Source organism: Mesitornis unicolor, unplaced genomic scaffold (genome assembly GCF_000695765.1).
Source record: "Mesitornis unicolor isolate BGI_N332 unplaced genomic scaffold, ASM69576v1 scaffold31393, whole genome shotgun sequence".
Lineage (NCBI taxonomy): Eukaryota > Metazoa > Chordata > Aves > Mesitornithiformes > Mesitornithidae > Mesitornis > Mesitornis unicolor.
Window position 1 is genome coordinate 1 of NW_010174521.1, and position 14,461 is coordinate 14,461.

General features: G+C 37.6%; 1 protein-coding gene across 1 annotated transcript in view; it reads right to left on the reverse strand.

The window, feature by feature from the left end:
* Positions 1–395: 395 nt before the first annotated feature.
* EYA1 (EYA transcriptional coactivator and phosphatase 1) overlaps positions 396–14,461 on the reverse strand; it is a gene marked incomplete at its 3' end in the record, with an annotated part of 80,036 nt that continues 65,970 nt past the window's right edge. Inside the window, exons 14-18 of the mRNA XM_010181082.1 lie at positions 3,563–3,621; positions 3,207–3,367; positions 2,886–3,000; positions 2,468–2,589; positions 396–496 (exon numbers count right to left, since the gene is read on the reverse strand). Coding sequence (XP_010179384.1) covers positions 396–496; positions 2,468–2,589; positions 2,886–3,000; positions 3,207–3,367; positions 3,563–3,621 — 558 coding nt within the window. The remainder of the gene's footprint in view (positions 497–2,467; positions 2,590–2,885; positions 3,001–3,206; positions 3,368–3,562; positions 3,622–14,461) is intronic.

The following is a 14,461-nucleotide window of genomic DNA, read 5'->3' on the forward strand; positions in this document are numbered from 1 at the left end:
TGCTGAGGGTACATTCAATCCCCTCATCAAAATCATTTATGAAGAGTTTCATAACATATAGGATTCATAGGATAACATATAGGATTCATAACATCCTATATGGTATTTTGGGATGCCAAGGAAAACAGAACTATTAGTTCTTGGCACAAAAGCTGGGGTCCATTTTCCGGCTTCTGTTTGAAATACATCAAATATACATAGATAGCTTAATGTGTCTTTTGGAGAACAGCAGAGCACGTTATCATCTAAAGTTTTATGCAGCTTTCTACTAGATACAGTCAAAATATATTTCATAAAGAAAAGATACAAAAAACCCCAAATGTCAATGCATGTTGTCCCATGTTGAAGAAAAGACAGTTTTGCTTTCAGACTCCGCACAGAAAAAGGACCATTACCTTTTTTGCACCTTGTTCTTCTTCGACACCATCTCCAATAACAACATACACTACTTTTCTTCCAAATCTTTGAATTATTCGCTCAAAACAACTTTCTTTTCCTGAAAGAAAAAGATCAGAGTATTCAGGATAGGTGGTGATGTGATGACATCAAATAAATAACTTTTTAGCTCAGATCTCCCCAACAATTTAAATACATAATTAGAGCTCCTGGGAGAGAGGAGCCTCTCCCACAGGATGGTGAATTGAGGCAAATTTCAGCTTTATCTCCACCATTGGAGCTGATGGGCAACCTTAAGATCTGCTCCGTGAGGTCCTGTAGTACACATGCCATGGTAGACATAGTGGACTAGAGGTCTCCAATATACCTTTCGTCTCTCCTTCCCTAATCTGAGACAGGTTTCAGGGGAATTTCCCTATCAAGAGAATTCTTGAACCAGCTGTTCACTGCCAGTATCCTGAACTCAGTGAACTGATTGAATCTGAGTCGAAATTCTAGCTTTTCTCTACAACCTGTGACAAGATTAATCACAGCTCCTGAAACAGTAGCACCCTGACTTAGGAGGTCATCCAAAAGATTTAGATTTAAATGCCTGTAATCCAATACATGGATCCCTGCACTGGGATCCATTAATGTGGCTCATTACTTCACTGCACAGTCCTGGGGAAATGATCCCAGTGCTCCAATTCTACACCTAGGTACTGATACTGGGAATCCAGAAATAAAGTAAATGCTTACACTCAGGTTTTCTCAAATGTTCCCACTCTGAAAGATCACTCTAGTTCGGTCATGGTACATGCTTACCTGTGTATCTACAGCAACCGACAGGAAAAAATAGTGTTGTTCAAAATAGTTATTTCAGCTACAGAACAATGAAAATGTAAAAACAAATAGGGTGGAAATTAAAAAAAAGGTTTCTATCCAGCAGAGAAACCAAACTACTCAAAGACACCCTTTAACAGTAGCACCAGGCATAAGAAACCTCCAACACTAACTAGGTTAAAACGGTGCTTGAAAATTATGAATTGTGTCATGTTACAAAAAATCTCATGATTTCCTGTGACAGTCAGTGACTGAACACATTTTTCCAAAAATACCCACCTGTCCTGTGTCCTTGAAGTCCTAAGTTAATATTTATTAAAATAAGTTTTAATCAAAATGTGTATTTAAAGTATTATAACTCAAAGTTTTAATTTACTTTAAAGTTTCAACAGACAGTACCATAACATTTCTATCCAGGAAACAGTTTGAAATCTTTTATGGTAATGCTTTCAAATTTCAACATAAAACTCTCAACCAAGTTTTTTTTTTTTAAATAACAAAACCAAACAAAAATAACCCACCATTTTTTCTCAGCCATTTGAGCTTCTTTTATTACTGATACTTAAGAACACATGAAAAATGTTTTCATGTAGCCCACAATTTTGAGGGAATCTGAGATAGAACAGATATGTCATAATCATGTTAAAAACTACAAGCACTGTTGCCATCTGGTACTACGTACTTCTACATATTCAGAATAACATCTTTTATATTGAACCAGAAAACAGAAATAAACATTTGCCCGGCTGAAGCTTATTACAGTTAGTAGGAATGAACTTAAATAATTACATTCTGCAGCAAAACATTCTTGCTTCTGGTAAATTGTTTACTGAAATTTGCTCCAGAGCCCATGAAAACAAATGGAGCCAGGAATTACCTTTACAGGATTTCTTCTGCTAATCTGGGGAGACTTCACGTTCTGTACTCACAGCCTACTAAAAAGCCTTCTCAACTGCTACACAGCCTCACAGTTTTGAGAAATTACTCACAAAAAGCCATTATGTTTCCTCCTAACAAAGGCTGCAACAGCATTAACAGAGCTATATGAAGCTTTCTATGTTGGTTCATGACAGACATTTTAAAAGCACTTTTAGGATGCCTTAGCATGAAAAGTGTTTCAGGAGATCAGGTATTACAAATCTCTGTATTTCCTACAGTGAACGTAGGTAGGAAATAAATATAGACTACAGTAGCTTTTTATTAAGAATTACAGTTTCAAGTGTATCACAACAGTATAAAAATAGCTCACCTATTTTAGTTGCACTGTAAATATTCTCTATGGGAAATACAACCCCTAGTCCATACAACAAGACTTTCGCCAGAGCTGGAATTAGCTGAGTAGTTGTTACAAGAATGTTCACGCAATTTGTCCTATGGAAGAGAAAATGCAAATATCCTTTTTTTTTTTAACAAAACAAAACAGAACAAGGAAAACCTTATCCCTCCCATCAGAACCCTCCACCATTTATCACTGCCACTTACAAAGAAAGGTCTTTTTTTCCACCTTACAGGAGAGTAAGGTACAGAGTGGCATGGTCAGACCAGAACAAGGAATGAGAAGAAGGTCCTCCAAGTTCGGCATTTTGCCCACCAGACCAGGCAGCCTCTTCTAGATCATTAGCAGACACCCTAAAGTATCCTAACTACCCCATACTCTTTGTACTCACCTTGAATGAATAAGGGTGAGTGCTTTCAGTGCAAGTGTTAACCAAGAATCCGTCAAAGCTTCAATTTCTGCTCTTAGCTGTAACCAAGCCTCTCTTTTTGCTGGACCAAGAAGACCTGTGGAGAAGATAAGGGTATGTCTTCACAGAACTTAAATAACTTCTGTAATTTTCCTTTGCTTTCATTAGCTCAGAGACACTGAGCCACACTGCAAACTAAACAGCTCAATAAACATCACCATGTTAAAATAGGAACAGAAACTAAAAGTTCTTCCCTTTCACTACTTCTAATCTGTATTTGTTAGATACTACAGAGTCACTTGCCTCCAACATTATTTTTGTAGGTATTATATATTTCTTTTACTCGTCTGTAGCGGAAAGCCAGTTTTCGCATCCAGTCCACTCCTCCACGCACACCTGTTGCGAGGCACAAATTTGCACTGGTGGCAGCTGCAGGAAAGCCGTCTGTTCCGAAGTTATAGGTGCTATAGAGATAAGAAAACGTCCAGATTAAAAAAAGGCAACAGGCTACATTCAACCAGCAGCTACTCACTTTGCTGGGTTGCAAAGGCTAAAACAGCTAAAAAGCGAGCGGGCTACTGTAAGCGTTACAGCAGTTCATCGCTTTCCCAGGAAGGAACTTGCAAAGCAATGTTTTATCTTGGTCTGTTCTCTTGTACCTTAAATCTTGACCGTTGTCATCTGAAGACACGTCATCAATGTGAACCTGGTCGCATTCCTAAGGTGACAGAAAGACTTTATAATTTTCTTGTTCTTGCACATCTCAAAAATAAAGCTATAAAAAATATGAACAATCTACTCATCAGGGATATTTTTAATTGCGGAAATCAGTAGATGGCAGTCTTGTTAAAACAACTATTTTACCTATTCCTTGTGCTCATTTCTTAGAATAAATGCACACCATCATTAGCTACTACTGTTAAATGGCTTTCCAAAAACACATTTTTTTGTGTTTAGAAAGGAAAGTGGTTAAAAACAATTAGCATATGTGTTTCATAAATGTTCTTGTAGCCTTTCAGGTACCTTAAAACATCATGCTGCTCAAAGCTGATTCAGTCAGTGCATAAGTGTAACTGAAACCAGACATTTTGGTAAATGTAACATATTAGAAAAATTAAACCTGATGCTAACCGCCAATGAAATTATGACCTCTGATTGCTGTTGAGCCACACACCAACACAGCCTGAGGCCAATGTTTCAGAGAAGCACAGATGAAAAATCTGTTCCTAGTTTGGCATTCATTTGAGAGTTGTGAGTTTCCTTCTCTCTCTTTGGTCTTAGTGTATGAAAGCAGTATGCAAAGATGAAGAAAATCTGAACAGAAATAGCCAAATCAAACCACCTTTCTTCAGCGACTGGTACGCAAAATAATACAGCACATTCATAATTAGATTTGTCCATCACTACATTAAAAACCATAATGCATATTGTTTATCCACTAAAAAACATTAATATTAGCAATTTAACTTTCGGCAGGAAAATAAATAAACCCCTGGCACTCTAGATCAAGCTCACTTCAATGCTTGAAACAACAATGGATTTCAATTATTTTAATAATTTCCTCCTCTTTCTCTTAATGTGAAGTCCTATAACAAACATGATCTATTTTAAACATGAAAATATTGAAATCCTTTATTTTTTGTTACAAATTTTCCTCTCTCCATGGATTTGTGAGGAAAGGAGGGAAGATAGAAGTGGAAAGAAACTCAAACCAGCTGTTCCCTAACAGAATTAAAATCATGACCCTCAACCTTTTTCCTAAAACATCTATTTTCCAGCCAACCCTCTCCCAGCAAGCAGCAAGCTCCAAGGAGGAAAGGACTTTGACCCTGTAACCTTCTCCTCCTCTCCTGAGGTCAACAACCTCAGATAAGAAAAAAGCTGAAGAAGTCTATTTGGCCTCACATGATGGCTGTGGATTCTAGATTTTTAAAAACACAGGACTGCAAAAAATGTCTCAGAAAATTTTCAAATGTTTTGAAGAACAAGGCATGGTCTTCTGCACTTGTACAACATATTCTTACTGTAATATGTACTCTTTCATGTTTTACACATAGGTAGCTTGTGCTAGAGAGGTAAAAGTGACAACCAGCACAGGAAAGACAATACTACATTTACTCATGTTTAACCACCATACAGTGAATTCCCTCCTCAGGCAGACAAAATGTATCAGATGTACAGACACAGCTGAATCTACAAGTGTGAACATATGTTGCCAGGCTTTGAAAATCAACTTGGCTAAAAAAAAAAAAGCTGGAAGCTTCTTCAGCAAGTTATCAAATTCACAGAAATCAAAGTGTTGGGTTTTTTTTTTGTTTAAAATGGAAAGGAACTGTCCATCCAAATGTCTACAAAGCTAACAATTCAGATATGAACAGAGTGTAAGCTAATGAACAGACACCCTCCTGAATCTGTGAGTTTCCCACTGCAGTTACTCTTGTACTGCTCAGTGACTTCTCAAAGTCTCCTTGGATTGAAAACTTAAGCTTGAGTTGTCAATGTAGCAGTGAAAATTACCAAGTGAATAGCCTCCTCCCCCAGCTTGGAAGCTATGAGTGACAACTGGAACAAGCTGCTAGAGAAGAGGATTCAAAATAGAAATCTGTGAAAATGAAACAATTTGCTTAGTAATTACAAAACTAAAGGAAGGTGCGGAAGATCTTCTTCTCACAGGAGTTGTTGAAAGAAGGAATAACGCAACAGACTTCCAAATTCAGCTCTCTCAGGCAAAAGATAGAGGCAGGAAAGATGACACCACTACATCCCAGATCCCACAGTTAGAGAGGACCTGAGGACTTCAAATTTCAATTTATGCCGCCAGGTTTTGGGACCGTCACAAGCCCTGGGATATGACAGACATTCTCCCCTTCTGTCTAATCATCTGCTTGGTAGGTAGAAAGTGATAACTGAAATGATACTTTAGAAATAGAAATCATGATATTGAAAGAAAGAGGGATTTTGGAGAGAAAAACCCAGAAGAGAAAGCACAGACTAAAAATTGTTGGGGTAAAGGTATAGAAGCAATGTCAAGAAAGCAAGCAAAGTGAAGAAGAGGTCATGAATATCACAAATTTCAGGTAGAACACTGTATAAGATGGAGACAGATAGAGTCCTCTTTTTGTCAGGAATAAAAGAAGAGGAAAGTTAAGTCAGGAAAGGAATGAAGCAAAATTAAAGCACAAGAGATATGTGTTACAACTTGGAAAAGATTAAAGACCGATGTGATTGACACTATGTTACAACTAAAAGAAGGTCACAACAGTGAGTGCACGACTGTTTCGTTCCTGTTGAGTGGCAGGACACGGCTTTGAGGCTAAATGTGAGCTTTGAGTGCCAGGTATTTTTTCACGCTGTCTAGCTGACCTGGCCTTTAGGCTAATGAGTGATGGGTGCATTTTTCAACCCCTAACACGGGAAGGAAAAACGCTCATTTAGCAATTGCTCTTATATTGCTTATATAACTTTACTAGTTATTTAGGCATAACTTCAAAGAAGCCAATTACTTGCCCACCATTAACTGATCTGGTTCAACCTTCCTTCCGAACACCTTGTATTTGTTTTCACCTGCTTGCTTTGAGTTAAGCATTTTGTTCATAAGCAAAAACAACTACCTGAGACACTGTTCAGTCCCCTGATTAGTTATAAGCCAGCACTCACATGTTTAACATTTTAAAATAGCAGTTTACTAAATATGCACCATAATCGGGGGTATGCTAAAATGAAGTCTGATGCTGACCAACAAATAAAGTATGCACTTCCAACCAGTACATTTTTCAAAAATATATTTTAATAAACATGCAGAGACTTGTAAAATCCTCAAGTACTTCCCAAAAAAGCTTCTGTGACGGGAGCCAATTTAAAGCCAAACAGCCATTCAGAGAAAGACAACATAGGTTTGTTTGCATGCTTACCATTTCAAACTTTCACAGATACATTTGACACTATTACAAAATTTTCATAGGAAATATTGTACTAGTATCCTCCCCTGGCAAAGTGATATCTGAAATTAATACTGGAAATCTCTGTAGAAACACCATAAATACATGTTATTTATGCAGATGTATTTTATTATGATAGAATCAGTTTAGCAGTCAGCTCCAAAGCAGAACACTAAAATTGTTGGACTCTCTTTTAAAATAGGCAATTTAAAATGGCAAGTAAGGAGCAAAATATCCTGTAGCTTATGTATAAAGATTATGCAGCAAGCTGTGTTTTGCTCCTAAAGGTGTTGACCTTGCAACTTCAGTGTATCCAGTTTGAAATCTTCATGAGGGACTACAAGTGATGACATGTTTGCACTGAAGGATTGGATTTCAGTCAGACAGGCTGAGATGCAGCTCTGCACTGTGGGATCACTCCCTGGAAAGCAAAACGCACTTGGTATAGTTCAGGGATGACACTTTCGGAAGGACAAACCACCTCAGACATCTAAACTCTATTTTCACATAGGTCCATCTAAAGTCCACTGATTTTAATGAAACCACTGCCAAAATGCTGAATTTGCATTTGAAAATGGGATGTGGGCTACTCAAACATACAGAAATTTTAAAAGACCTTATTCATGGTGCCACATGCATGTTTCGTGTATGAGGGGCAGAAAGGGGATAGGATAGGTATTCACAAAGGGTAATTTAGTAGAGGGAAGTGATGCTACTCTGATTTAGATCTCTGCTGCTGATCCCTTGCAGCCGTGGCCAGCAATCACAGGGCGAGTTGGTCAGAAACCTGGATTGCTTCTTTTTTCTCAGTTGGTTTTCTGTGCAAGCAGAACTGTGGGAAACGGCAGGAGAGTGGAGTTGGGTGGTGGGAGCGGGACTGGCCTCCCTGGCAGCAGCCTGGCAGCTGCCCAAAGTGGCACCTCCCAAAGCTCCATCAAATAAGTGCTGTCTGGAAGCTGGGGAGGTTTGTTCAAAAGGCTTAATGGAAAATTACATTTTAAGAAAGAATTTGAGGCAGAGGGAAAAACTCATCTTTGGCAAAGAGTGAGAGCAGGATTTTTCAGCTCAGGAATGGTAGCATGAAAGAGAGCAAGCTGTGAAATGCAAAAAGATTTAAAAGCCTGTAGGATGGAGACACTGGCAAAAGCTATTGCCAGGGGAGAGAAAGGAAACCTTTCTTATATACCTCTGAAGTGCAAGTCTGGATGAGGGAGGACACTAGATAGGTGATATAAAACATTGGTAACGTGCTTAAAGCATGTTCCAAGCATGATGTTAGCAGTGGCATGGGTAATTGTGGACTTACCAATTAGCCTAAGGGAAAATGAGAGTGTCAGCATGTGTAACTTAGCAAATCTACTTATAGTAATTTAAGAAGTTACTGTCCATGCTGTCCTTTGCTGTTCTCCCACACAGTTGGCTTGCATGGATCCATGTGTTTGTGTCCCTCAGATCTTGTAGTGCCACTACTGGTAGCTTGCCTTGAAACAAATCTGCAGCAGCTCCATGAAACCCACAGACATTGCATGGAGTAACTGAGACTTGTTTCTGCATTCCCTTCCATCAGCTCTGCTTTGGGGCTTGAAGCAGCAGCAGATACGTGCTTGCAGGAGCTCCATAAAACTGCTGCAATCATTTGCTAAGTGAAAATATATCTCCAGTGAAATGCAGCAAGCCAAAGAAAAACAACAATTGAAAATGAATGACTAGATGAGTCTAGCCTAAGACTTGTACATGGAAAGCTTGTGTCTTCTCCCTCCTCTATTCCCAAAGCATTTGCTAACTTCTTCCTGCTAACTTTTCCTTCTCTTTTCTGTTTTAGTATGACAGGCCAAATACTCCCAGTGATGCTTCACAGTCATCATTCAGCTCTTAAAATGCCTAGACCTATGAAGTCTTTTGGAATCATTCCTTTAAACTAACTTTGGATTTTTATAAAGATTCATATGCAAAGCATTAAGTTATAGCAGAAATGTTCTGCAAATATTTATATTACTTTGCTTCTTCACTACCACCCATCAAGTTGTGCACTTCTGCCATAATTATGTAAAATATGCCTCACTACTCCCTTTACTGTAGGAAAATTAATAATAATAATAATAAAAGAGATTAAGGCAGTTACAAGCATTCCTCTTATCTGCGCCAATATACTACATGCCAAGTGGAGTGACGTAACGGCTAACATGCTGAGCCTCTATATTTCAGTGTTACAAAACCAACAGAAAAAAAAATCTAATAATTCTGCTGTCTTTGAATAAACATAGAGTGTAAGATAACTCTGGACAAGTTTGCACATTATGAAAAGGAATAACGTGAATAATATTATGAACATAACCACAGAGGATGCCAAAGTACTACAGTCCCCAATCTGCTGATTACAGCTAAAATACATTTCCACATTTGGTTAATCTTCTTAATTTACCGGGAGAAAACTAACACTACGCTGTCAACTAATAGTTTCTATACCTTAGTCTGCAAAGACAAATCAGAGATGGGAAAAAAAAAACAAACCACCCCAACAACCACCCTTCAGAACAAGCTATTTTCATTTTGCCTTTACATCAGCGTGCTCATTGAGACAGCCTGGAAGCTGGCCAGCTCGCAGGAAATGATTGCGAGGATTCTCTGTTCCTCTCATATCTGTCATTATGCAATTATATCCACTGCTTCATTATCCCTACTGAACAGTAGAGAAATTTGGTCATGTACATGTGAGAACAGATCTGGCATAACAAGTTAAAGCTGCAACCCTTTATAAATGTGATGTGTCTGAAAAAACCTTAACTGAAAAAAAAATCCTCAAGTGTACACTGTTTTTTATGACAGCAGTACCTCTGTTTATATTTTTGCAGAAATAAGATAAATACTTTTTAAGATACAGAGCATTCCAGATTATTGTCTGCTCCACAAATACTCATCACTTCTATAAGCCATCACAATGTGCTTCTTTGGGAAACATAGGCTTATGGATTCTCAGAGAATGTTTTTCCAAGCAACAGCTGCATATTCCAGAGCTAGTTTGTGAATGACCATTTTTTATTAAAAATCTGTTGGTTTCTGCATCTTTTTACTTATAGTTGTGATTATCTTCTTGCAAAATAAAAAGCAGATTGCTTCAACTAGTCTCTAATTTTAGGAAAATAACATGCAAGGATCCCAACATTATTTAAGAGTAGTCATTCAGCTTGACACGTAATCTCTATTTTTCACTAGACTAGAAGGAGAGCAAAATCTCTAGTATATGCACAGGTTAGAAAACTGACATTACATAGAACAACAGCACACCTATATCATCTCTATATATATATGTATGTATGTATATGGCCTGGGCCAAATGTTCTACTGTTCTACTTCTGGACTTGCTAAATATACTAAAACCTCTGCTCCTCCTTTCACGCCGAAGCAATAAAGGCTGAAGTGCTGAACTTCCTAACCCATCATCGCGGAGTGCCTGTTAACATACAGTGCAAATCCATGTGAAAAAGCAGAGACCGCGGTTCGCAGGTTCTCAACACCGGCACTCAATTGGCAGGACCTGTCATCTCTGTCTAGCCTGCACTTTGTGACCCTAACATTTTCTCTTCTTTCCCACCACAATTATTCAGCGCTGAAGAAAAAAGGTGCAGATTACCTGTGGGTCAGGCACAGGATATGAAGAACAAAGAGAGTTCTTGAAATCCACTTCATTCTGTCTGACAATTTGTGGATGAACAGTCAAGGAATTAAATCAGGCTGTGAAGGCTTTCAAAACACTCCCATTTTAACCTCAAGACTATAAAGAGAAGCTTATAGTGTAAAAAAAAAAAAACCAAAACCAAAACACAACAAAAAACCAAACTTCACATTTTACTGTTAAAATAGCATATCAAGACAAAACAGAAAATACTTTTTTATTAGCTATATAAACTATGAGCTATTATAAACACTGAAGGACTAAGAACTGAAATTATTTAACAAACTCATTTTCATAGCCAATGACTTCAGCGTGCTCTTCTGTACTGAGCATGTAACCCTGTTAGAATACACAATGGATGCCATTCTTTTCTAATAGAAAAAGTGATTAAAAACCTATTTCTCTTGCTTACACAAACAGGGATTAAATGTGATGTGCCTAAAGTAAACAGTATTTGTTCCAAAATAAATACAGATCTTATTCTGCAACTTGTGTTTATTGAAGTAGCTTCACTAAAATCAAGGTTTACATTTTCATTTCAGCTGCACCTTGTAACTGGAAGAATCCAACTTAAAATAAAACATGACCTACAGAAGTATCTATATAGCAACTGTAATGTGCCAGTTACATTCCCACAATGAAAACTCTATTTTGCTAGTTTTCTTTACCCTGTAAGTGTCATGGAGATATTTAAACAACTGAGAGTGTCTCAGTATATTACTCAACAGATTGAGACTCTTCCACTGAAAAGGAAAATCAAAATGTAAAGTCACACCTCTTGCACAGGGTCAGCAGAGTGCACGACAACCACAGTAAGTGCAGTCCTCCAAAGCCCAGACTTTGCAGTGTAGATTTGTTGTTCAGGCTCCAGTTTAGAGATACCCCCTATTGTTCCTAATGTGCTCATTATGTTCCAGTTGTTCAGATAAGATAGGACATAAAACTATTCTATTTCAGTAATATGTTATATTACTCAGGGAAGTGTTTTAGAGTGCCTCTCTAACAATCAATTTGTGTTAGAACTCTGGTAAAATAGTTTTTCTTCTATTCCTATATATGTTCCAGGGTATGAGAAGAGGAGGGTGTCAGAGATAGAATTTTACCAATAGATAGAAACAGCTAAACACAACTAAAGTTTACCTGTTTAAAGAGTTTGTGTCACTCCTGGAAAGGACAGTGTTAAGTTCAAAATGTAAAATTCACTTTATTTTAAAACTTCAGCACTTCACATTTTAAATACCTTCTTTACGACATGATTCATGTTATCTGTGGATATATACTTTTGTCAAAAAATAAATAAATCTATGACTAATGAAAGCCAATGAAAATAAATATGAATGTGCTTAAAGAAGTAAAAAAAGTCATGAACCTGATCAGAGTGTTATTAATTATTCCCAAATGTATTAATTTGAAAGTATACTTTTAAGAACATATATATTTATATATGTTATTGAAACTAAAGGTTGTTAAAATATATTTAAATGTTAAACAATTTCAAAATTAAACTTATGTAAAGAATGATTTTTCCATAGAAGTCTGAAAACAACTTCTCTTATGTCAGGAAATGAGAGGATCACATGGAAATTTTCACAAGAAGATGTAAGCTCTCTCTTTCAGTCCCTCACAACCAACTCATTTAAACTTGCTGTGCCTCGGTGCTGTTGACCTCTTAAACACATGAGTTTAAATGAAGGTACAATGCTTTGGGCTAGCAGGTTTCCCATCCTTGTAATTATCTGCTAATGGGACAAAGGTAAATAAAGTGATGCTATGAGCTTGGTAGGCTTCCATGTAATTCAGCTGAGCTGTATATGTGCAAAGACCACTCCCTCTGATTTTCTTGAGAAAGGGTCTACTTTCAGTGGCACCTAGTATTAAGGTGCTCATCACTGGACACGTGAAGGGAAAGTAGTTATGGGGTTAATAAGTTGCATAAGCCTATAGGAATGATCTTCTCTAGTAAGCTAAGGAGGTATTTGCTATTTTTCATAACTTCTATACTCACGAACCACAGCAGTACATTCCACAACAGTCAGGCATCGTGCATTTCAGATGGGTCAAAGCTTTTAGCTGGGTTTTGCACATACCAGCAACGCCACTGTTCTGCCTACGAATGAAGACTTTGTGATGCATTTCTGTTCATTTACCTACAGCTATGTGTGCAGTGTCATTTAGTCCCACATTCACGAAGTGGAACTTCATAAGCCTTCTGCAAGTCACCTATGGTTGCAGCATCATGTAGACAAGAAACTACCTCCAGTAATTCCCTCATATACATATCAGGGAAAAGTCCTTACTGTGATTTGTATTTCCTTTCTTTCCTTCCTTCCTGCAGCAAAACTGAGCTGTTCTTGGGTTGCTACTAAATACAAATAGATAGGCTTTGTGTCTTAGTCTGAATGTACTAAGATAATCACTGCGATGCCTGCTGGAAGAGAGTTCACAATTGTTCATAGGCTCATTAGAAAGTGAACTTTCCCACTCTTCATAGGACTTAAAGTACCTTAAAAATTAGGTTTATATCTATAAATATCTGTAGCACTGGAAAATAAATAAATTCATTATTCTGAAAGCTCTACTGAAACTTTGAGAATAATGACATTTGATTTTCCAAGAACTATCTGTTGCTGAAGGTAAACTATCAGAAGCTGAATTACTCTTCATAAAGCATACCTAGACACAGTCTGGTCAGGAGGTTCTCTTCACAGACATTACAAACATCAGGAGGAAGTGCACTCTTATTTCAGCCAAATGAGAAAAGGCATTTTGAATACATATTTCTCTGCAGGGCCCTGGATGGCTCTACTCTGGGTGACCAGGGATTAGTTCAGTTGCCATCCTTACAGCATTTGGGGGTGGGAGGGAGACAATTTAGCTGGCTCTATCTGAAATTTTCCTCTCCCTGCAACTATCCGTTGCACCTCATCAGGGATAAGGCTTAAGTCTTTCCTGTAATTGCCTATTTTTTTTAGTTTGATGGCCCAGGAATCTATTTTCAGTATGTTCTATAGTCCTTTCTACCTGTTTTTGTAATAAGTAACTACAGTTGTTTCGTATTGAACATCCAACTAACCAATTAGGCAGTAAAGGGCCAAAGGTCCGCTAAGAGTTTCCAGGATCCATTGTTCAATCATAGCCAAATCCGTCTTACTCTGCCAAAATCAGATAGGTGCCTCAAGGAAAACAGTGATTTCTCACAGCTGTAGAACCAGACCTAGTGGTCTGAACATGAACTTCTGTCCATTGTTCATTGCTAAATGATGGTCACTTGGCAAACCTTGTCACATTATGACTGTGATATTCTCAATTTTTATATTTCCTCCAATAAATATTCACATTACCAACAAGAATGATTACATTCAACACTCACCAAGAGCTGATTCTGCTTCTGCCTGCATCTTTAACAATCATGCTCTTTTGAAAAATATTTTCAAACATAAATTTTTTCTCACAGATTGTTTTTCAGTATTTCTAATGAATACGTTTAGAATATTCAAGAATGCATATGTTATATTTCTCATTTGAAAGAATGTGAAATGTGATGTTCTCAAGAAATATATATTCTTCGTCATCATCTTAGTTCATGTTTACTTTTGAGTCAGTAAATCAACCTGTTTACCTAAAGTGAGGTTAACCTTCGCCATCCACCTGGTTCTCTGTACTGGATGAATACTTCTTTTCCCTGACATTGACACAACTAGGTTGATTTTCTTCCTTGCTGATACATCACTGGTGATCTCAGCATAACAAAGGAAACTCATGCCGTAATGCCACATGGAGCTCTTGCATTGCTCTGAGACAAATTTGCAAATGTTTTAAATAGAACTGGGGTAATTGTGCATGAGAGAAACAAAGAGCAGGAAGCACTCAAAGCTGCCGTGTTTACCTCTTAAACAGCTGCTATCTACTGCTTAAAAAAAATCCCAGCCAAAATAGTAACACCACCC